Source organism: Eptatretus burgeri, chromosome 7 (assembly GCF_056783735.1).
Source record: "Eptatretus burgeri isolate ZD-2024b chromosome 7, Ebu_testis_v1, whole genome shotgun sequence".
Taxonomy (NCBI): Eukaryota; Metazoa; Chordata; class Myxini; order Myxiniformes; family Myxinidae; genus Eptatretus; species Eptatretus burgeri.
Window position 1 is genome coordinate 39,367,242 of NC_140967.1, and position 23,073 is coordinate 39,390,314.

Genomic DNA, 23,073 nt, shown 5'->3' on the forward strand with positions numbered 1-23,073 from the left:
TGGTTTACTGAAGCTTGTGGCGAGGCAGTTGTCCTGAAACAACTTGCCTTTGCCTCATGGAAAGCAAACCCAACTGAGGGCAATCTCAGTTCTTTCCACAAAGCTCGGAACAAGTGTGTAGCTACCCTCAGGAGAGCCAGAAAACAACATCTTTCTCATCTCAAGTCTGAACTCTCAAACCTCTCTCCCTCCTCAAAATCCTGGTGGCGTTTAATCAAATCTGTTTCTGGTGTATGTTCCCCCTCCATCCCCTCCCTTACCTCAAATAGCCGCACTGCTGATTCCACACGTGATAAAGCTGAATGTCTAAACTCGGTGTTTGCAGCTAAATCTTGTGTCCCAAACCCATCACTATCTCTACCCACTTTACCCAGTCGCACCCAACTGTCCCTGGACTCTGTATCCTTTTCTCCTGACAAGGTGGAGAGCTTGCTTTCAAACCTCGAGTCAGATTCTGCAACCGGTCCAGACGGCATCAGCCCACGTGTCCTCAAAGCCTGCTCTTCTGCTCTTGCTCACCCTCTCTCTGTTCTATTCACCCTCTCATTTTCCCAAGGTCATCTGCCATCTGCTTGGAAATCTGCTAACATCACTGCCCTGCATAAAAGGTGCAAAACCAGATCCCTGTAACTATAGACCAATCAGCCTTCTCCCAATCATCAGCAAGGTTATGGAATCCATCATCGCTTCAGACATGAAATCCTTCCTCTTCTCCAATGGCTTGATTTCCAATCATCAATTTGGTTTCAGACCAGGTCACTCTACCCTAGATATGCTGCTACTGCTCTCCCATCAATGGATGGAGGTCCTCAATGCCAGACAGGAAATCCGAGCCGTATCCCTGGACATATCACGTGCTTTTGACACAGTCTGGCACCCTGCCCTACTCACCAAACTCTCTTCCCATGGTATTCAAGGCCATCTCCACTCATGGCTCGCAGACTTCCTCTCCTGTCGCAGTCAACGTGTGGCCCTAAATGGAGTTCTTTCATCCCCTCTTCCTGTGCAGGCTGGAGTTCCTCAAGGTAGCGTTCTGGGCCCTGTTCTTTTTCTGGTTTTCATCAATGATCTCTCGGACTCTCTGGAAAATCCTCTATTTCTCTTTGCCGATGACTCCACCCTCTGCCGTACCATCTGTCATCCCTCAGACCGGCAAGCAGCAGCTTCTTCGCTCACTGCAGATCTGGATAAAATCACAAACTGGTCCAACACGTGGAACATGTCTTTCAATCCAGACAAATCTCACACTCTCACTATGTCTCTTCGAAAGGACCGTTTACAAAACCCGGACATCCACTTTCTCAACAATCCTCTGGAAGAAGTCTTTTCTTTCAAGCTTCTGGGTCTCACTATCTGCCATGACCTTTCCTGGGAAAGTCACATTTCCAACCTTGCCTCAAAAGCCAGTCGCCGACTGGGAATCCTCCGTCGTGCAAAGTCCTTCCTCGGCCCTCTTGAGCTCCTGACCACTTACAAAGCTTTTGTCCGTAGCCTGATGGAGTACTGCTCTCCCCTCTGGGCTGGTGCTCCTGCCTCCCACCTTTCTCGACTTCACGCTGTCGAAACCAGGGCTTTTAAGATCATCGGCATCTCCCGCAATGAAGCTGAGTCTTTGGGCCTCTCACTCAATCACCGCAGGTTGGTCGGTGGTCTTTCTGTCTTCTACCGACTCCTCTCCAGCCTTGCCCCCCCTGCTCTCTCTGCGATTTGTCCCCACCACATTTCCACAGGGCGCTCAAGGTCCGCCAACAACCCCCTTCTGGTAAAAATACCAAAATCACGAATCACTGCTCATCTTCACTCTTTCATTCCTCTTTTTTCCCGCCTTTGGAATAAACTTCCTCACTCTATTCTTTCCCATTCTTCCCTTCAGGCTTTCAAAACAGCTGTTCACCACCACCTCTTATCTTCCCCCATCCAAATCCTCGATCTTTTCTACCCCCGATAATCCACCCAAGCCCACTTCCTTCAATTCTCCTGCTTTCCTTCCTGAAAGTCCCTTTAATGTCCATCTTCCCCGCGCCATGTTCCCCGTCCCATCCCCATCCCTCTCCCTTCCACATTTCACCTGTGTCTGTTCCCCAATGTTTTGTCCCTTCCACTCCCGCCCCTCTTGTCTCATGCCTCCTTGCTGTGAGTTGTGTGTTAGCTCTCATACGAGCCTCGACCAAGGTATACAAAAAAAAAAAAAAAAAAAAAAAAAAAAAAAATCCGGCCGGATCAAAATTTAGATATTGTCCCATAGATTGATATGCTACAATCAAATTCAAGATCGCTTGAGAAATGGCGGAGGAGATAGATTTTGAAAATCGTCATTTTCGCAACTTCAAAGGCCTCGTGACCTTGACCTTGAGCTTCGGTGACCTTGAAAGTCATACCATCGTGTACGTCTCATCGATCTCTATCAGGATCACTAATGACCAGATCTCCCACTTCAACTTCATTGTGAACGGACGGACGGACAGACGGATCGTCACCTCTACTCTCAACACCAATATTATTAGGTCATGCTCGAAGAGATGACCTAATGAATGGAACAGGAATTGTAAAAGAAGATACGAAGGTGAAAAAAAAAATGCCAACGAAAGAATACACTGAAAAATGAACTTGGAAATCAAGAAATATATAAATACAAATACGAATATATTTTCCCCGAAAGCAAATAAAGAATATGAAGCCCACCAAAGAAATGAGTCAGAGCATTATATCCAATGGCACAGTCTGCACCACTGACCTTAAACTGATGCTGATGCAAATCAGGCCGATCTGGCTGGAGGTTCTGCAGCAGATGTGGAACAAAATAGCGACAGGAGAAATTGTACGTGGTGAGGCCTACAAACAGCACCTGCTGTGCTTTGCTGCGTACCTAGACCAGACAATAACAGGCAATGTATTAAATCACCAGGACAGGAGTTTCTCCAGCATTGAAAGAAACAACAAAAGTACTTTTGTGGTGTCTCAGAAAAATACCAACAGGCCTTATAAAATACCTGAGAAGAAGAAAGGTGGTTTAAATTATATTCATGGTTGAGATGACAAAATCATACGATATATAATTTAAGAAATATATGTTGGGTGGTCGCTAGACTACCGTTTTTCTCAGGTTTTCCGTCTGTCTGTTTGTTTGTATGTAATGGATAGTTCTGGAGGCCAGAGGAGTCAACTGATTTTGATGAAACTTGACTGGTAGGTTCATACCAGGATGTAGTCGTATGCTTTTGAGCACCGTTGCTATGGACACCACCGTTGCCTAGCAACGGGACTTTGAAATTTTTGTAAAAATGCGAAAAAATTTATATATTTCTTTTTTTCGAAAATCAAAAATCGGCTTCCGTGCTTTTATGTGCACTATAATCAACCTCTTTGTCAAAAAAATTCAGCCCAATCCATCAAAAACTGTATGATTAGTATGCATTTATATAGTGACCACCCAAGTCGCCTACCGGCTAGTTTGTATGTGTGTTTGTTACCTCTGCCACCAAAGTGGACAGAGGTCATGTATTCACCCCTTTTGGTCTGTTTGTTTGTTTGTTACTTGTGAAATTAAAGTTTCGCAAGTACAGTATATTGGTTGATCTGGTTTGTTATTGGTTGTCTGTCTGTTTGTCACCTACAGGTCACATTTTTCATCTGATCTTCACAAAACTTCACCAACTTGTATAGGAAGTCAGAAGCCAAAAGTGCATTGTTTTTGAGGTCAATAGGTCAAAGGACATGCTGACATAAATTGACAATTTTCATTTGATTCACTTGAGATATATATATATATATATATATATATATATATATATATATATATATATATATATATATATATATATATATATATATATATATAGTTACGGTTGTGGAAATTCACAGAACACCATTCAGGTTTCCCAGAGATCAGTTATGTCAATAAGTGTGTGTTCAGATTAGATTTCCCCACCAATGTCTAAAGGGATTTATTATTCGTGTAACCGGGCTGTGATCTTTAAGTCAGTCATTATTCTTTTGCTATCTTTATTTTGGAACAACCACTACTTCAACAACCACAACCACTACTTCAACAACCACAACCACTACTTCAACAACCACAACCACTACTTCAACAACCACAACCTCATCTCAACAACCACGCCATCACCACCACAGAGCAACCACAACATCGCCTCACCTTCATTTCCACAAACGCCGCCATCTTTTCGCCAGCAACGGCGAATCCCATGGACGAGCGGCATCTCCGCCGACAGACGCGGGAGTTGATGATTTCTACAACATCTGCTTTCCATGGCTGATGATTTCTACAACGACCGCTTTCCATGGCTGATGATTTCTACAACATCCGATTTCCATGGCTGATGATTTCTACAACGTCCGCTTTCCACGGCTGATGATTTCTACAACGTCCGCTTTCTCCGCATTTCGCGACGAAATAGGATCAAAATACCAAAAGGGGCGGAGCCAGCGGGGGGTGAAAGGTCGAAGGTGGGGGGATCAAACTCACCTCCCACGGACCCCATAAAAAGGCGCGCTGGAACGCACAGCGAGTCAGTTCTTCTTGCCTGGAGAGTTTGCCTGGAGTTTTGCCTGGAGTTGGTCTGGGTTCGCCAAGCAGTGAGTCGAGTTGAGTCGGTCTGGGTGCGCCGTGGAGTTCATATGAAGTCTGGGAGCGAAGTCGAGCTGCAGTCTCTTTTGGAGTCGCGGTGCAGTCGGGAGAACACCAAAGGTTCGAGTCCAGTGGAGGGCAGTCAGAGCGCAGCAAAGCCTGGAACGCAGCCAAGCCTGCAGGGCCGTGCAGAACTGCGGGAAGGTGGAGAAAGCCAGAGAGAGGTCGCCAGCCAGCGAGTCACCACGAGGATGGCAGGTAACCAGCACGGTCTCGTGGAGCTCTTGCGGTCTTCACAGTTCCACGAACATAAAGGCCTACGGGTCCAGTCTGCCCTTTCCTTTCCTGGGGTTTTATTTGTATGAAAGTTGCGGCACCGTGTCCATAAGTAGAACTGTTAAGTCATTGTGTACATAATAAATAGACAAACGGCTGGAGGTCTTTGTTTACTTGTGTCCTGTCCCTTACCCCCATTGCATTCATTGCCTTGACTGCATATGAGTGTACAAATAAATGTCCTTGTGTGAATGTGACCTGTTCGTTGCGTCCTTTCCTGTCATTGAATGCCATTATTACGTACGGAATATTAGCTGGCTTTTAAATAGCCGATAAGATAATCGGGTCGAACGGGGCCTCACGATAATACACCGCACGGCAAATCACAAACGGAGCGAGCTGCTTAAGCGGCTCTTTTCCAAGCAGGTCTCGTTGAGGTGTAAATCCCCGGCATTTCTGTCTGCGAACATACTCAGGTAAATCGACAATTCGGCGATTGGACCTTGTCGCGCGTGGACAGAATAGTTGGCTGATTTACGGTGCGATTAAAAACACACCCGTAGCTGGATTTCGGCGTTGATCCGAAAGCTGCGACTAGGTTTGCCACGTCCGGTGGGCGCGCGGCTGCGATGAGTTAAAAGCGGTCGCTCGCACGCCAGAGTGGTGAGAAACCATAACAATATATATATATATATATATATATATATATATATATATATATATATATATATATATATATATATATTATATTATATATATATGTATATATATATATATATATATATATATGATATAATATATATATATATTTATATATATATATATATATATATGATATGTTATGATATAATATATATATATATATATGATATGATATAATATATATATATATATATATATATATATATGATATGATATAATATATATATGATATGATATAATATATATATGATATGATATGATATTATATATATATATATATATATATATATATATATATATGTGATATAATATATATATATATGATATGATATTATATATATATATATATATATATATATATATATATATATATATGTATGATATGATACGATTTGATATATATATATATATATATATATATATATATATATATATATATATGTACATATATACGACAGGTATGGGGGACAGGACGGATCACAATACTCGGTTCAGGTAGTTTCTTTGGATGCTTTGCGCCGCATTAAACACCTCAGTTCATATTGGTGGTGTGTCGGTGCCCATGGTAGCGTTTGAGACCGGTGGCTTTAGATTGTTGGCCTTGACACATAGTGCCGGATGAGTAACACAAACGATTTGACATATTCATTGTTTCTATATTACCGACATCAACAGATTAACAACATGGCAGGATAAAAGTCGTAAATGCTGAGTTGAACAAATGTTCTAAACTCATGGACTTAGCTAAGTAAAGCACGTTGTCTGAGACCCGGCCGTCGGTTTGCCACCGAACGCTGCTGATTGTGACGTCATCGATTCCCTCTTTGATCTATCTATATTCGATTTTTTGAATCCGCTATTACCTGCGTAAAGACATGGAACACAGAATGTGAAGATTTCGGAAGTATGAACAGAATATGTTCGGAGAAAAGTGTGTTAGAAGTTCCAGGCTTAGCCCATTATAATATATATATATATATATATATATATATATATATATATATATATATATATATATATATATATATACTGTATACTGTATATATAGGAGCCTGGTGTTGGCGCAGTGGTTAGGGCAGCGGCTTGGGATCCAAAACGACCTGAGTTCAAGCACTGTTGGGCCACTGAATTAATACACCAGGGGGTTGACTCAGCCTGTCATCCTTCCGAGGTCGGCGAAATGAGTACCAGTATACTGGGCTGGTGTATTATATACCCCGGTTAAAATAGGTGTACCATATCCCTGTGTCGTAAGAGGCGACCAGGGTTGCGTCAGGAAGGGCATCCGGCGTAAAACATGTGCCAAATCACTATGCGGATCATACGGATGATTCGCTGTGGCGACCCCGAAAAGGGAGCAGCCGAAATAAGAAGAAGATATACTGTGTATATATATATATATATATGTATATATATATATATATATATATATATATATATATATATATATATATATATATATATATATACATATATATACATACATACACTGATGAGCCAAAACATTTTGACCACCTGCCTAATATTCTGTTGGTTCTCCGTGTGCCGCCAAAACAGCGCCGAGGCATGGATTCCACAAGACCCCTGAAGGTGTCATGTGGTTTCTAGCACCAAAACATGAGCAGCAGATCCTTCAAGTCTTGTAAGTTGCAAGGTGGAGCCGCCATGGATCGGACTTGTCGGTTCAGTACATCCCACAGATGCTCAATCGGATTGACATCTGGAGAATTTGGAGGCCAGGGCAACACCGTGAACACTTCATCATGTTCCTCAAACCATTCCTGAACAATGTGTGCAGTGTGGCAGGGCGCATTATCCTGCTGAAAGAGGACACTGCCATCAGGGAATACCATTGCCATGAAGGGATGTACCTGGTCTGCAACGATGTTTAGGTAGGTGACACGTGTCAAATTGATGTCCACATGAATGGCCGGACCCAGGGTTTCCCAGCAGAACATTGCCCAGAGCATCACACTCCCTCCACCGGCTTGTCGTCTTCCCACAGTGCATCCTGGTGCCATCACTTCCCCAGGTAAACGGCGCACATGTACACGGCCATCCACGTGATCTAAAATAAAACGGGACTCATCGAACCAGGTGACCTTCTTCCACTGCTCCAAGGTCCAGTTCCGACGCTCGCGTGCCCATTGTAGGCACTTTCGACGGTGGGCAGGGATCATCATGGGCACTCTGGCTGGTCTGCGGCTATGCAGCCCAATACGTAGCAGGGTGTGATTCACTGTGGATTGTGACACATTCCTCCCATGACCACCATTCAAATTTTCTTTAACTTGTGCAACAGTAGACCTTCTGTCGGTTCGGACCAGATGGGATAGCCTTCGGTGCCTTCGCGCATCGATGAGCCTTGGGCGCCCAACACCCTGTACCCGGTTTGTGGTTTGATCCTCCTCGGACCACTGTCTGTAAGTACTCACCACTGCTGACCGGGAGCACCCCACAAGCCTTGCCCTTTCAGAGATGCTCTGACCCAGTCGTCTGGCCATAACAATTTGACCCTTGTCAAAGTAGCTCAGGTCTTTACTCCTGCCCATTTCTCCTGCATCCAACACATCAACTTCAAGAACTGACTGTTCACTTGCTGCCTAATATATCCCACCCCTTGACAGGTGCCATTGTAACAAGATAATCAATGTTATTCACTTCACCTGTCAGTGGTCATAATGTTTTGGCTCATCAGTGTGTGTGTGTATATATATATATATATATATATATATATATATATATATATATATATATATATATATATATATATATATATATATATATATATATATATATATATATATATATATATATATATCGTATATAAGCAATAATGAACTGTGCTTCCCACTTGACTCGGTTGATCTCCTGCATTTATTTTTATTTATTTATTTATATTTTCATTTGCGGACGCTTTCCAACAGTTCTGTGATTTTCCTAGTGTATCGGCTTCGATGTCCATTGGCATACAAAATTACCGTGCTTCCCCATTGTCTCGGGTCACTCACCTGCATTTTTTTCATTTATTTATATTTTCATTTACGGACACTTTCCAATGGTTTTGTGATTTTTTCCCAGTGTATCGGCTTCGATGTCCATCGGCAAGCAAAATTTCAGCTTTTTAAGTCACCTGGAAGGTCCCGATCTTTAATATCAGTCAGTGGATAGAACGAGCTTTATACATTAGATTAAAGGCAGTTGATGAATTTTTTCTTTATTCTTTTCCCCTTTGCAAGATGTATTCAGAGCCTAAAACATGACATTTCCCAATGACATGGGGAGAACCGCCTACCACTCATAAAAAGGTGAAGAGGCTGTAAACAACATAGGAAAGGACCAACACCACTGCAGACTTTTGCTGGCAAAGAAGCATTCGTTCATGGTTTGGGAAGAAAACATTTCACCCACTCACTGTCTCCACACCCCCCTCATACCAGAAAGCGGGCACACTTAACATTACAAGTCTGTCAAAACATGCCATTAAACATTGTTTTTTTAGCAATGCCTTCAGGTCGTTCTTCAATTTAAATAATTGAAGAGTGGAGCTGACAATAAAAGCAGAATGAAAAAGCTTCTCAACAACAAAACAGATATCCATTACACACCTCGCTGTAGGTGCTTGTTGAGAGGCGAAGCAGGTTGTGCATGAGCTCTTGATGGGTAGTCTTGAAAGAGGACCCTTCAACTGCAAGTATACGTAACTACAAAATAACAAAACTTACAAGTTAGGATAATGAAAAACAAGCAATAATTACTTCTTCTCTCATATACATTATGAGGTTGCTGGAAGCATCATTGCTATAGGGAGAGCAGCTGTGTTGCTCATGCAGTGCTCCTAGTGGGTTATGGCAGGAATTTTTTTTTTTAATATGGCCAGGGTGCCAGCGATAATTCTTCAACTGTTCATTGAAAGCCGCTCTGAGATCTTTAACGTCAACCAGTTAATGCTAGCAGATTGGTCCCCGGCTTGAATTCCAAAGACAGCATGTGTTGCGACGCGATGCCATGGACGAGAACCACCGACCTGAGTTTAGAGTTGGGGCGAGACTACTTTAGGACTAGGAGGACCTTTGTAATAACTATGTTATTCCTATGGTTGAATAGATGATAATACAGAATCAAACAAAATTATTTTCATGTCCATCATTCTTGCCCTGCCCAACACTGAAATATTTTTAAACCACTGCCAATAATGTAAATGGTGCCAATAATATCCATAAATCGAGATAAATTTTGGGCTACAAGTTTAGTACGTTTTTAACAGCTTGCTAATGAAATCTCATTGTAGCATTCAAATATAACAACAACAAATAAAAGCATAAACCTGCAGTTGCCAATTCAAACACAGACCTGTGCTCTGCGTGGGTGGCAGATGGTTCTTTTATCCGCTGTGTAAGATGAAAAGATGCTGACATTTCGGGCTTTATTCTTTGTCAAAGCAAAATAGGATATTTTGCTTTGACAAAGGATGAAGGGCAAAAGTTGCAATTTATAAAATGTTGTTTTATTTCTAGTTTCTGTACTTTAAAAAAATGTATTGACATTTTACTCATTAACTTTACTTAAGGATTAACGGAGTTCCACGTGCAATCACGCCTGCAATGATCATCATATTTATACGATCACAATTTTGATACGTCGGGCAACTGGTTGGCGGAGTGTTCGTAATATTCCACTGTTAAGCACACCTGTCTTTAAAATTTGTTTTCTCTTGTCGATTTCGGACTGTTTGTGGTGATTGGCCCTCGACCAATTGTTTTGCCATGGTCTCACCCCCAAGAGTCTGACTGATGGGCGTTGTCCCACCAACCCGTTTTCCCATCATATCCAATGCGTAGTTGTGCAGTTTTGTCTCCTTTTCATGGAATCCTTTCAAGTTGTGAAGATTATGAGGAATCATGGACATTCCCAGCTATAAAATGCAGAAGATTTGTGTTTAAACCAAGTCCTGAGCTTGAACCAATTTTGAGTTCGGCTGTTTGAAAAGAAGAGAAAGAATAATGAGAATTCCAAACGGGCTATTTTGGGTGTGTCAGTTTTGTAGCTCAATGATACTGTCCAAAAAATGTATTGAGTGTTATTACCTCCGCCACCGCAGGTGAAGGAGGTCATGTTTTCACCTCTTTCTGTCTGTTTGTTTGTTTGTCTGTTTACAGGATATCTCATAAAGTTGTGGACCGATTCGGATGAAACTTGGTGGACAGATTGGGTGTGTGACCACGACAAATTGATTCGATTCCTGACGGGAGGGGAAATTACAAGTCTTGCTAAAATACACCGACTTTGGGGTATTAATCCGTCCATAAGGACAGGTTCTTCACTAGCAAGTACAATCTTTAGAGGAGGGTTTTCTTTTCAATAGGAAATTAGATTTACCTTTAAAGACAAAATTATATCATTAGCCAAGATAATTTGATGACAGTGCTTCACTTACATGTCAATGATATGGTGAATACATGCAATTGGATGGAAGATCTCCAAAGACAAGGTTAGCTACATCTCTGGGACTTACCAAGAACCGTAACTTTACCTTCATTCTTAAATGCATAAATAGCTAATATTGCAGTAAATGGATAAAAATGTGTGAGAAATCTTGCTCGGTGAGTTAGAAGACGATTGGGTAGGAAGGAAACAGGGGGTAGGGGGAGGGGGGGAGAGGGGAATACGGGGGGAGTTTGGTAAGGATGGTTGGGAGAGTGAGTGAAGCAGACCCTCACTTCGTGCTGCAGCATGGTGCGGTCAATCAACAACGCCCGGATGTGTTGCTTGTGCCCGTGCAACTGAGGGGTTAAAATAAAAATACGTTTTTAACTCGTCAAAAAACACAATAAGGCAGGAAGCATAACATCATGGCAACTTGGCATCTTCTACTCAAAAAAAAGTTGCACGACAAATTAAATAATACAAATGCGGTAAATTCAGGATATTCACCTACTGCTGGGAAAAAGGCATGAAACTGGCTGGAAAGAAAAAGACTAACATCAGCGCCAAGTTTTGCTGGCGGAGGACCACTCCATCAGGGTTCGGTAAAAAAAAAAGATTCTAAATCTTGCTCGCCCCCTTCCCCCCACCCACCTTTATGGAGAGCAGAAGCGGGCACATGAAAATGCAGGGAGTTCCAAAAAGACCCAGACAACTTTTGTTGTTGATATATTTAGTACCACAAATGATCCAACGATACCCTATGTTTATAATACTCGTATGTGCCCATAAAAAAAAAAAAAAAAAAAAATTAATAAATAAATATTCCAACTGCGAGCAACAAACAACAACCGCACAGGCCGTTTCTTCGCTCTCACGTGTCCGTACGTGCGTGGCCCGGAAGTTTGCATATTATTCGCAGTTACGATTATTCGCAATTTAGTTTTAATACCCAAATATTCAATTATTGTCAACGTATTTTACCTTTTCGCAATGTTGTGGCAATGATAAACAAAAAGAGAAGAGAAGAGAGAGAAAAAATTTTTACTTCCTGGTTCGGAGCATACCAGCACTCTGATGTTACCGAAATTTATGCACCGTCTAATATGAAAACGATCATAACTTGGGGCATTGTGTTTATCTATAAATGCGCATAAGAAATCGAGAAATTATTAGAATACACTAAGTCATCACTCTCCCGAAGTTCGTACGTTGTAACCCGAAATGGGGAACGCGGCTGAGCTTCCCTTCCCCATCGGCCATGCCCACGCAACAACGTGTCTTGTCATTGGTTTGGTAAATAAATGGCCATAACTTGGGAAGCTCTTGTCCGATTAATATCAAACCTTGAAAAGGCACATCCTCAGGTCCCCAGCAATATATCTGGCAAGTTTCAATTAGATCGGACCAGCGGTTGTCGAGAAACAGCGATCTCTCACACACACACACACACACACACACACACACACACACACACACACACACACACACACACACACACACACACACACACACACACACACACACACACACACACACACACACACACACACACACACACACTGCTGGAATTATAGATAGATGAGACAGAAACGCATAACGTTTTGTGCACACAATCAACACACTTCAATGTGAGCTCCGTTTGACGTGAGCAGGACATCAAGGCGGTACCACGAGTTCTTGCTTATGCAGCTGTGATCTGAGATCGAAGATCCTGCAGGTTTGCCACCTTAGTGTTGTCAACATCTTTGACAAAACCCCAAAGAAAAAAAATGAAGGGGCTTATGTCTGGTGATTGTGGGGGCCAGGTGAGTGGTCCATCTCGGCCATTCCAGCGACTGGAAATTTTTCATTCAGGACGACTAAGGCCCAATGATGGGTAGCGCCTTCCTGTTGAAAAATGATATCATTGCAGGCGTTCAATCTGTGGGACGGTGAACCCTTCCAATATGTTCATGTAAATTATTGAGGTCGCTGTATCCTCCTCAAAGACAAACGGATCCACCAAGCGGTCATGGAGAAGACCACACCACATATTGACCTTTGGACTGTCACATATGTGTTGAATGACCATGTGGGGGTTTTCAGAGCTCCAGATCCTCACATTGTGCCAGTTGACCTTCCGCAATAAATGAAAGCAAGCTTCGTCTGTGGACATGACCTTTTTCAGGGAATCTTCATCATCCTCTATGTGACTGAGCATTTCCAAGGCAAACGCCTTGCGTTTGGGTCCGTCGTTTGGTTTGAGTTCCTGCAGAATCTGCACCTTATAAACATAAAGCTTCAGTCTTTTACGCAAAATCCTGTGTTCAGTGGTAGTTGGTATTTCCAGTTCTCTGGATGCGGGTGGAATCGATTTTCTGTGATTTTGTTGAAACGATTCACGCACTCGTTCAACGTCTGCTGCACTTATGCTTGGTCCACCGGTACTTTTCTGTTTCTGACAACTTCCAGTCTCCTTAAACCTTTTGTACCACTCTGTGATACTAGTCCACGATGGCGGATTCCTTCCATACCTTGTACGGAAATTACGCTGAACTTGCGTGTCAGAACTCGTCTCGACGAACCATTCGACGCACTGAGCTTTCTCATGTGGAGTCTCCATTTTATTTTACATTAAACCACCAGACCTGAAAATATAGAAAACTTTTTGAGTTTCTGCATCATATAAAACAAAGGGTATCGTTGTTTCATTTGTGGTACTAAATATATGAACAACCAAAGTTGTCTGGGTCTTTTTGGAACACCCTGTAGAGAATGTCAAAATATCTAATTATGAAAAAAATTAGCAGACAAGTTTACTCATGTCTTTATCCTGCATGCGATCAAATGTACAAGCTCCATCAAGAGCCTCAGATCACTGCAAGAAATAAAATAAAAATAAATTATATATTGAAATAACAAAGAAGATAACTGGGAAACAAACGAGATAGGTGTGCACAAACATGAGTCTCGGCTTGTAAGATGAAATTGCACCTTGTCCTCCATGGATTTCTTCACCAATCCCAAGCTCTTCCATCGGGAATCAAACTCCACTTTGTGTGAGCCTTGAAAATTCAGAACCATGCTTATAATCTGTAGATGCATGGTACATGCACGGATTAACATATTTGCACCTAGTACCTACACAAATCGGTAACAAAACTGCAATACGAATGATTGGTATAATTTCTGCAGGATCATCAATTTCACATCTTCAACAGTACAACCCCTTCCAAAAACACTGTACCTTGATGATGAGGAATAACGATTTTGTGTCATCCTCAGACTTTTCAAGCATATAATCTGTTTGAAGAGATTAAAAAGAAAAAAAATCAAATTTGTGAATGTATCCAAAATACAGATTCTCAAATGAAACAAATAATTTTCTAAACGAGAATGGCACTCGGGAGAGCGAATACCTCTGCCAGGCTGAACGGTTTACATTTTGTATCCCACTGACGAGGCTGGATCCGGATTTGAATCTTCCCCAAAATCGAATCAATTCGTACTTGCCACACACCCAACCTGTTCACCATGTTTCGGCCGAATCCGTCGCTAACTTTTTTGAAATATCGTGCTAAATATACTTTTTAGCCCTATCTTGCAATGGTGAAGAATCACTTAAAAATTTCTTGAATCCGGACCCAGATCTTCATCGAAGTAAAATTAATTACTGTATTTCGTCCTCGTCACACACCCAACCTGTCCCCCAAATTTTGGCCGAATCCGGGCACAACTTTTTTGAAATATCCTGCTCACAAGGAAATAAACAGAAAGACAGGGATTAGATGAAAACAACCTCCAGCCACCTTTGGTGGCAGATGTAATGGAACAATAACTTACTGACAAGTTTTCTCATCAGATGTGCGACCTTTTCTCGGTAGTTCTCTCGATTTCGATCTGGGATAAAAACATTGCAGAATATCCATCATTGATGCGAGATGTAAGAAAGAGCACAATCGCCAAGCGCGTTCGTGAGATTCTCGAGTCACTTACCGTGGTCCATCCCCACGTAAACCGGAACTTCATCAAGCTCAACCAGGCCAGAAACCCTAAAATGAAAAAAAAATTCCAACGCCTCGTTAATTTCTACAATTTGGTGCAACTGCCGCCTTGTGGTGGAACAATGGTTCAAAAACAATACAGTGTTCTGAATTTGTGAGGACTGGATCACAATCCGACATTCCGAGCTTGTGACCTGAAAAAATAAATACATAAATCAACAATAGCATGCATGGCCTTAGGCCTAACTTTAACCCCAGCTCCATGCCGATGGCCTTTCTTTTGTACAATCATCTATGACTCATAATCCCAAACAGCTGCAATAAATACATTGTGTTCTACTTACAGGCCATGAACAATTTCACCACCAAGTGGGGGCAGCAGGCTTCCGGCACCCATCATGCAGAAGTGCACGATGGTCAAGCTTTGTTGGATCTCATCACTGGAAGAGGAAACATCACAAGACACACTCTATTGGGCATCCGGACCAGGAGGAAGGAGTTATAAAAATTTTTTTTTTACATGACTTGCAAATATAAATTAAAGTCAGCATTCTCTGCAAAAAAAAAACAAAGCAGACAAATTATTTTGTAAAACCCATTGACACCAACAAGGTTATACGAAAGCAACACTTTTGCATTCGCCACTCTCCCATGTGAAACAAGAAAAAGAGCGATCAGAGATTGCAGACCCTCGCCAGGACTTGTTTTGTGTGGTGTTTGCGAAGTTTTGTGTGGCGTTTGTACACTGATGCATTACGTAATTAATGAGAGACATAATTAGAACTGACACTTTGTAAATTCTGGCAGTGATGACCAGTTCAGCCATTCCACAGAAGATTTTTGAAGGTTTAAAAAAACAAAAACAACATGGCTGCCGAATCACGTGATCGATGATGTCATCAAAAAAATTTTGTAGGACCATTATATCCCAAGATGACCCTCAAAAATTTTCATACTGATCAGATGTACTAATTTACAACTATGTCAATTATGATGTCATAACAAAGGCACGTGTGACGTCATTAAAAAAAAAAAAATCACACTCATTCCCCATGAGGAGTACTTGCTACATGCCGAGTTTCAATTTTTAACCTCCGCCATCTTCGAAGATGGATGGAGGTTACTGTTTTCACCCCTTTCTGTTTGTTTGTTTGTGAACAGTATTACGGAAAAACTCCTCGACGGATTTCGACGAAACTTGGTGGGGGGGTTAGGTGTGGTCCAAGGATCATGCCATTAAATTTTGGACTTGCCCCCCCCCAAAAAAAATTGTTAGAGAAAAAAAAAAATTTTGCAACTTTTTTTTCAACAAAATTTCGATTTTTTTTTTTTTGCATTTTTACATGTTTTAAGTGATTTCCAACCTCCCCCCCAAAAAAAAATGGAGAAAAGAACTATAACTCTCAGCACTGTTGACATCATATTTAATGAATAAGATATAAGGTTCACTTGAGTGACCCAGCAGTATTGGCGGCGGAGGTTTTGCACTCTCCCGAGTGCTCCCCCTCTAGTTTTCCTTGGTGTCGTTTCAGAGATACAGAGGTCCAAAGTTTTTCTGTTTTTCCAAAATGGCTGCCACATCACATGACCTATGACGTCATAATTATCATTAAAACATTCTACATGAGTCATTGCACCAATGTTGAAAATTTCGTCTCAATCCGACAAGCAGTTGCGGAGAAAAACACAAAAGTTCTGTGCGGACAGACAGACAGACAGACAGACAGACAGACAAACAGACAAACAGACCCAAATGGAATACCCTCTCCTTCAGCGAGGATAAATATGGTTCTCACTGATGTTTGTCTCCCTCACAACAAGGAATGTAAAACAACAGACTTGGTTGTGTTGGCTGTGAAAACCATAAAGGAATGTTTGTAACAGATCATCTTCTTCTTCGTTCGTAAACAGCAAAAGGCTGCGGGGTAGCATCATCGGCTGAGGGTGTGGCTCTGCCGCCAATGCAATGCCCTCTGCTGGTTTGGGTAGGGATTTGGTATTTGGCCATGGTGCTGGCGATAGCTCGCCCACTCTTCGCAAAGTACACCATGGGGGGTGGAATCTTTAACGTCAGTCAACGAATGCTGGCGGATGGGATTCCCGGTGAATGTCCATACAAGGGATGACGATGACACACACACACACACACACACACACACACACACACACACACACACACACACACACACACACACACACACACACACACACACACACACACACACACACACACACACACACACACACACACACACACACACACACACACACACTGATGAATCACCATGCCTGTACCGGGATGGCAATTTGTAGCTGTGTCGGGATTCAAACCCGAGCTAGACAGCTTTGAGGAGAGTGTGCATACCTCTGGGACATCCTGCCAGCCCCTTGTTACAGATGTTAGTCCTTTTCTTCTTCTTCTTCTTCTTCTTCTTCTTTCGGCTGCTCCCGTTAGGGGTCGCCACAGCGGATCATCCATATGATCCGCATAGTGATTTGGCACATGTTTTACGCCGGATGCCCTTCCTGACGCAACCCTGATCGCCTCTTACGACACAGGGATCAGGTACACCTATTTTAACCGGGGTATACACCAGCCCAGTACACTGGTACTCACTTCGCCGACCTCGGAAGGATGACAGGCTGAGTCAACCCCCTGGTGTATTAATTCAGTGGCCCAACGGGGCTTGAACTCAGGACCTTTTGGATCCCAAGCCGCTGCCCTAACCACTGCGCCAACACACCAGGCTATGTTAGTCCTTTTCTCTGCACTGAAATGTCAAGTCCCTTTTCCCAGTGATGGGTGTCTCAGGATACATGATAACAGAAGTCATGTTTATGGCCCAAACTTTTTGAAATGGAAAAAAAGTTTTGAATATCCATTATACTAACAACATTATTTATTTTCATAATAATCTGTAACTCCAAATCATAAATTGTGTCAAAACGTGGGACGGCATATGTTAGTGTTGCCATCTGAGCCTCCGGCTGTTGAAACGATGAACCCAGGTTCAAATCCCATTATGTACAGAATGCGGCAGAAATATGGGACACATTTCAGGGTGGAATAATTATACGATAATGTAAGGTAATTATTGTTGTTTTTTCTTTTCACGTTATATCAGACCAAGTGGGGATGAAGAAAAATTTCTGTATTTTTTGGCCCAAAAGTTGATGTGGAGTACATATCAAAATGGCCAATTTCCCATTTTTCTTTCCTTTATTCATGGACGAGTCGATTTGGAGGAAATGAGATGGAGTAAGATCAACTACAGTGGTTAGCAAAACTGTCAGTCAGAACGACAGAGGTGGTAATTCTTCCTTGACACTCACAACACATCGCAGAATTTCCTGGGTCATTAATAATAATGACCTTCCAGGGGTCATGAATGTGACTTTTGTAACCAGTTTTGTTTTCACAAAGGTTATCACTGAAACTTCAAGTTTTTAACTCGAAAAAAAAAATTATATTTCCACGAAGTAGTTATTCAATTTAGAATTCCAATATCAGGATTTGCTCAGACAGCTGCAGACCTCGATATAATTAGGAGCATGTCTTGGAATATTTCTTTCAATCCTGACAAATCTCACACTCTCACTCTCTGAAAAGACCATCTGGTACATATAGGTCAGTCTGGTATATGTGTAGTATACATATTGTTGGGTAGTTTCTTAACAATCCTCTTGAAGAAGTTCAGTTACACACACTCTTCGGCTCTCACTATCAACCATGATCTTTCTTAAGAAAACCATATTTCTAAGTTGGCCCCCAATGCCTATGTCATGTAAAGGCTTTCCGTGGTACACCTGAACTTTAATCCACTGACAATACCTTCACCCGTAGCTTGAGGGAGTACTGCTCTCCTCTCTGGGATGACGCCCCCTGCCCCACAGCTTGCTCAACACCACCCCCCCCGCCCCACACACCCATATTCCATCTCCTCCCACTCTTTTTTTTGTTCCATTACATCCCAACCCGATCCATATTCTAGTTCCTCCATGTACCTCGACATTGCATGCACAATTATTTAAAAAAAAAATTTGGGTCAAGAGTACAGAATTCCAGATTAAGAAATCAAAACCTGTAGCATTGCATTTGCTTGTCTTTATCGAGAATAAAATAAAAACCAGAAGGGTAGGCACTCTTCGACATCCCGACATCGCCAGATATGCCTCTGCCCACATTATTACCTCATTATACACACTTGTACCAAGTTTGAATTAAATCCACGGACCCAGATTGAAAATATTAAAGAATTTTGCCGACCGAACCATGCGTCCGATCAGGTTGAAATTTAAAACATATATTCCCCAAGACTACGAGATCACAATTGTGACGTTACACGCCGATTGATGAAGCGGTTCAAGATAAAGACATTTCAAAAAGCTTTTCATTCAATCCAATAAGGCTGCCAGACCATGTGACCTATTAATTATTTGTGAACACCCTGGTATCCCCAAGGCTTGCGGAATATGTCGGTGAAGTTTCCCCTTGATCCGTCAAGCTGTTCTGGAGCAGAAGATTTTTTAAAGGTTTATTCTTCAATAAAAATCATAGCTGCCAAACCATGTGACATACGACGTCGTAGGTAGAGAACTTTTTGTTCGTCATGGATAGGCGATCATACATGTAAAGTTTCGCCTCGATCTGTTTCGCCATTTCAGAGAAGAAGATTTTTGAAGGTTTTTACGTTCCAAAAAAATATGGCTACCGAACCATGTGACCGATGACGTCAACAGTTCCCCCCAAAATTTAGCCCTAGCTGACTCAAAAATTTTCATACTGATAGGATAAAGAGTTCAACATATGCGATTATGACATCACAACAAAGCTACCTATGACATCATCAAAAAAAAAATCCCACTCGTTTCCCATGGGGAGTACTTCACATGTGCCAAGTTAACATTTTTTGCATGGAGCGGGTTCGGAGATACACAGGTCCAAAGTTTTTCCATTTTCCAACATGGCTGCCATACCACGTGACCGATGATGTCATAATTATCATCAAAGAAAACGGAGAAAATTAACATGGACGGACGTATGTCCGTACGTACGTACGGACAACCCGTAAACATAATGCCACTGGCGACTTCGTCAGCGGAGGCACAAAAGAGTATTCCCCTGCTGTCAATGTTATAGCAGGATGTTTTACCTGTGACCTTGAGAAAGATGCAAACATTACTGCAGAAGAGCAACAACAGAACAACCAACTGAATCTATGTCCTGGGGACGTGGTGAGTCGTACCGGCTCATATTTTCACCATCCTCAGCATGCGCCTGCAGCCTCTGCAGCTGTGGCTGCAAGAAGGTGTCCAGAAGAGAGTTTGCCAAGACGAGCTCTTCTGCCGTCGGTAAATGCCAAGTCATATTCAAGTTGTTGACATCACCAGCCTTCCCCCAGTCCTGTTGGAGAGTGAATATCACATCTCAAATTATTTATTTTTTTTGTTTTAACGAGGTCAAAGCAAGGTCACAGCTAAAAAACGAGAATATCACCGGATGCTTCCAACTCCCTTAAAAACAAAGGCCTTTCAAACCACGAGATATTCCAAACAACAAGCACAGCATTGTTATGACAAAAGGGTCAAGTAGTCCGAGCGACCTTGACAACAAATTGGATGACTTGTTAAAGAGCCCGATTACCAATCAATACATCAATCTCCTTTTCAGATTTTTTTGTTTAAGCATCGAGAAGGAATATCCACTTCACAAGTCCCACCCCCCTCCCCCTTTTGTCCCCCAAACCCAACCACATCAAACATCCCCACAGCCTCACAAGTTACTGCCCTTTGATTAAACATGTGGCCCTTTGGTAGCCACCATACATGAACCTGAATGAGAATTTCCAGTGAGAGTAGAACGCGTGATCATTTCCACAATTGCAACCCAAGCAAGCAGTACTTCAATTTTATGGACTGTAATCTGGTGAATCTTCAAGATTAGCAGTTCAACACGTACTGTGTAATGTTCGCCTGAGCGACAGCATTTGGTCGCATTTGAGAATACCCATCATCGTTCACCAATTCACAGACATTTTTTTTTTAATTCACTGCACTATTTAAACACATAATTACCTAATTACAATGCGTTGCCGCATTGTGCAGAATCTCCGATTCATGCCAACTCATTTTCCTGTTCTTTTTCACAATTAACTTAAACGACTGCACCTCAGTAGGGTAAGAATACTGATTCTGGCTCACTTTTCCCCATGTAAATGAATGGGGGATTTTCAGCGATTCATAATTTTTTTCCCTAAAAATAAACCCCTTTTTATCCCAAGGTATATTTATTTGTCTCCCCTTTTAACTTGGAGGTTGAACCTCATTGAATTGAACACCTGGGGGTTGAACAGCTCACTCATTGAACCTATAAAGATTTGTTCATTCTCAAATTCCTTCAATAGTTTAATTTTCTTTGCACAATAATCCCCATCTAAAATATTGATAAACAAAACATTTGAATCTTTATATTTTTTAAGATACCCCATTTGTGCCATTACGAAATGATAAACTTCTCTTAATGCTCTTGTTTGACCACCTCCTGAGCCACAGGTTATTTTTTTTTGTTAAGCCACGCCCACTTTTCCTAAGCCCTGCCCACTTTTGCTAAGCTCCGCCCACTTTTCATAAGGTATTTTTTCTAAGCCACGCCCACTTTTCTTTAAACCCCGCCCACTTTTGCTAAGCCCCGCCCACTTTTGCTAAGCTCCGCCCACTTTTCATGAGGTATTTTTTCTAAGCCACGCCCACTTTTCCTAAGCCCCGCCCACTTTTGCTAAGCTCCGCCCATTTTTCATAAGGTATTTTTTCTAAGCCACGCCCACTTTTCCTAAGCCCCGCCCACTTTTGCTAAGCTCCGCCCACTTTCCATAAGGTATTTTTTCTAAGCCACGCCCACTTTTCCTAAGCTCCGCCTACTTTTGCTAAGCCCCGCCCACTCTTACATCATTTCCAGTTCATCTCTGACTCACAAAGAAATCACTAGAAAATTACAGGATGTTATGGTTTTGAAAAATTTCCCAATGAAGGCTTGCCTAGGCTTGCCCAGGGAATTTCCAAAGGAAACCACACCCACCAGTCTTTCTCTATAAAAGCTTCAAACCCAGGCTCCATTTTAAACATTTGTTTTTGCTGGCAATGGTGTTTTGTGTGCTTGTCTCGAACTCTCTGTCTTCTATGGAACTAAACCTTCAAGTTGATGAACTGGATTCAAACCTCTTATCTATTGAGGTAAGATTTTTTATTTTCCTATTTTCAAACTTTGATTGAAGCATACTCATTTAATAATTAAATAACTTAATTAATACATTATTATTTTCTCTCACAGGAAATTGTGTCTGAAATACGAAATGAAAATACTGCTTTTGCTACAACTTGGGGGAAATTGTTGGCTTGGTTGAAGACCTTGAGTGGGATGACTTTGGTGTTCCTTGGAACTCTCTGTCTTGTATGGAACTAAACCTTCAAGTTGATGAACTGGATTCAAACCTCTTATCTATTGAGGTAAGATTTTTTATTTTCCTATTTTCAAACTTTGATTGAAGCATACTCATTTAATAATTAAATAACTTAATTAATACATTATTATTTTCTCTCACAGGAAATTGTGTCTGAAATACGAAATGAAAATACTGCTTTTGCTACAACTTGGGGTGAAATTGTTGGCTTGGTTGAAGACCTTATGAGCGACCAAGACCCACAGAACGAGTTCGTCCTTGATGACCCAACCAAAGAGTTATACCTTGGAGACCAGCAAAATCCTGAAAAAGAGTTTTACAGCAATAGTACTCATTGTGAGTTATCAAGACAATACCCACTGAACAAGTTATACCTTGATGAGCCAGAATACAAGTTTTACCTTGGAGACTCACAAATTTTGAAAAATCAAGAAATGAGTTCTGCCTTGATGGTTTAAATAACTACCTTGGAGACTCAGGAAAAGGGTTCTGCCAAGATGGTTCTAAATATGGGGCCTACCTTGGAGACTCACAAATTTTGAAAAAATCAGTAAATGAGTTCTGCCTTGATGGTTTAAATAACTACCTTGGAGACTCAGGAAAAGGGTTCTGCCAAGATGGTTCTAAATATGGGGCCTAC

General features: G+C 41.7%; 1 protein-coding gene and 1 long non-coding RNA gene across 4 annotated transcripts in view; one reads left to right on the top strand and one right to left on the bottom strand.

Annotated features, from left to right (window-relative positions):
* Window positions 1–23,073, bottom strand: part of PSME4 (proteasome activator subunit 4) — a 161,734-nt gene that overhangs the window by 59,651 nt on the left and 79,010 nt on the right. For all 3 annotated transcript variants that reach the window (XR_015060010.1, XM_085888095.1, XM_085888096.1), the window contains 9 exons: window positions 20,223–20,380; window positions 15,321–15,416; window positions 14,969–15,024; window positions 14,816–14,872; window positions 14,220–14,275; window positions 13,967–14,065; window positions 11,287–11,349; window positions 9,175–9,270; window positions 2,735–2,866 (listed from right to left, as the gene is read on the bottom strand). Coding sequence is in view for 2 of the 3 variants with exons in the window: in XM_085888095.1 (XP_085744221.1) it covers window positions 2,735–2,866; window positions 9,175–9,270; window positions 11,287–11,349; window positions 13,967–14,065; window positions 14,220–14,275; window positions 14,816–14,872; window positions 14,969–15,024; window positions 15,321–15,416; window positions 20,223–20,380 (813 nt within the window). In the remaining variant the exon portion in view is untranslated. The remainder of the gene's footprint in view (window positions 1–2,734; window positions 2,867–9,174; window positions 9,271–11,286; window positions 11,350–13,966; window positions 14,066–14,219; window positions 14,276–14,815; window positions 14,873–14,968; window positions 15,025–15,320; window positions 15,417–20,222; window positions 20,381–23,073) is intronic.
* Window positions 21,684–22,841, top strand: LOC147023074 (uncharacterized). The gene is made up of 3 exons (XR_015060011.1): window positions 21,684–22,206; window positions 22,304–22,479; window positions 22,577–22,841. It is a non-coding gene; the product is annotated as an uncharacterized LOC147023074 (long non-coding RNA).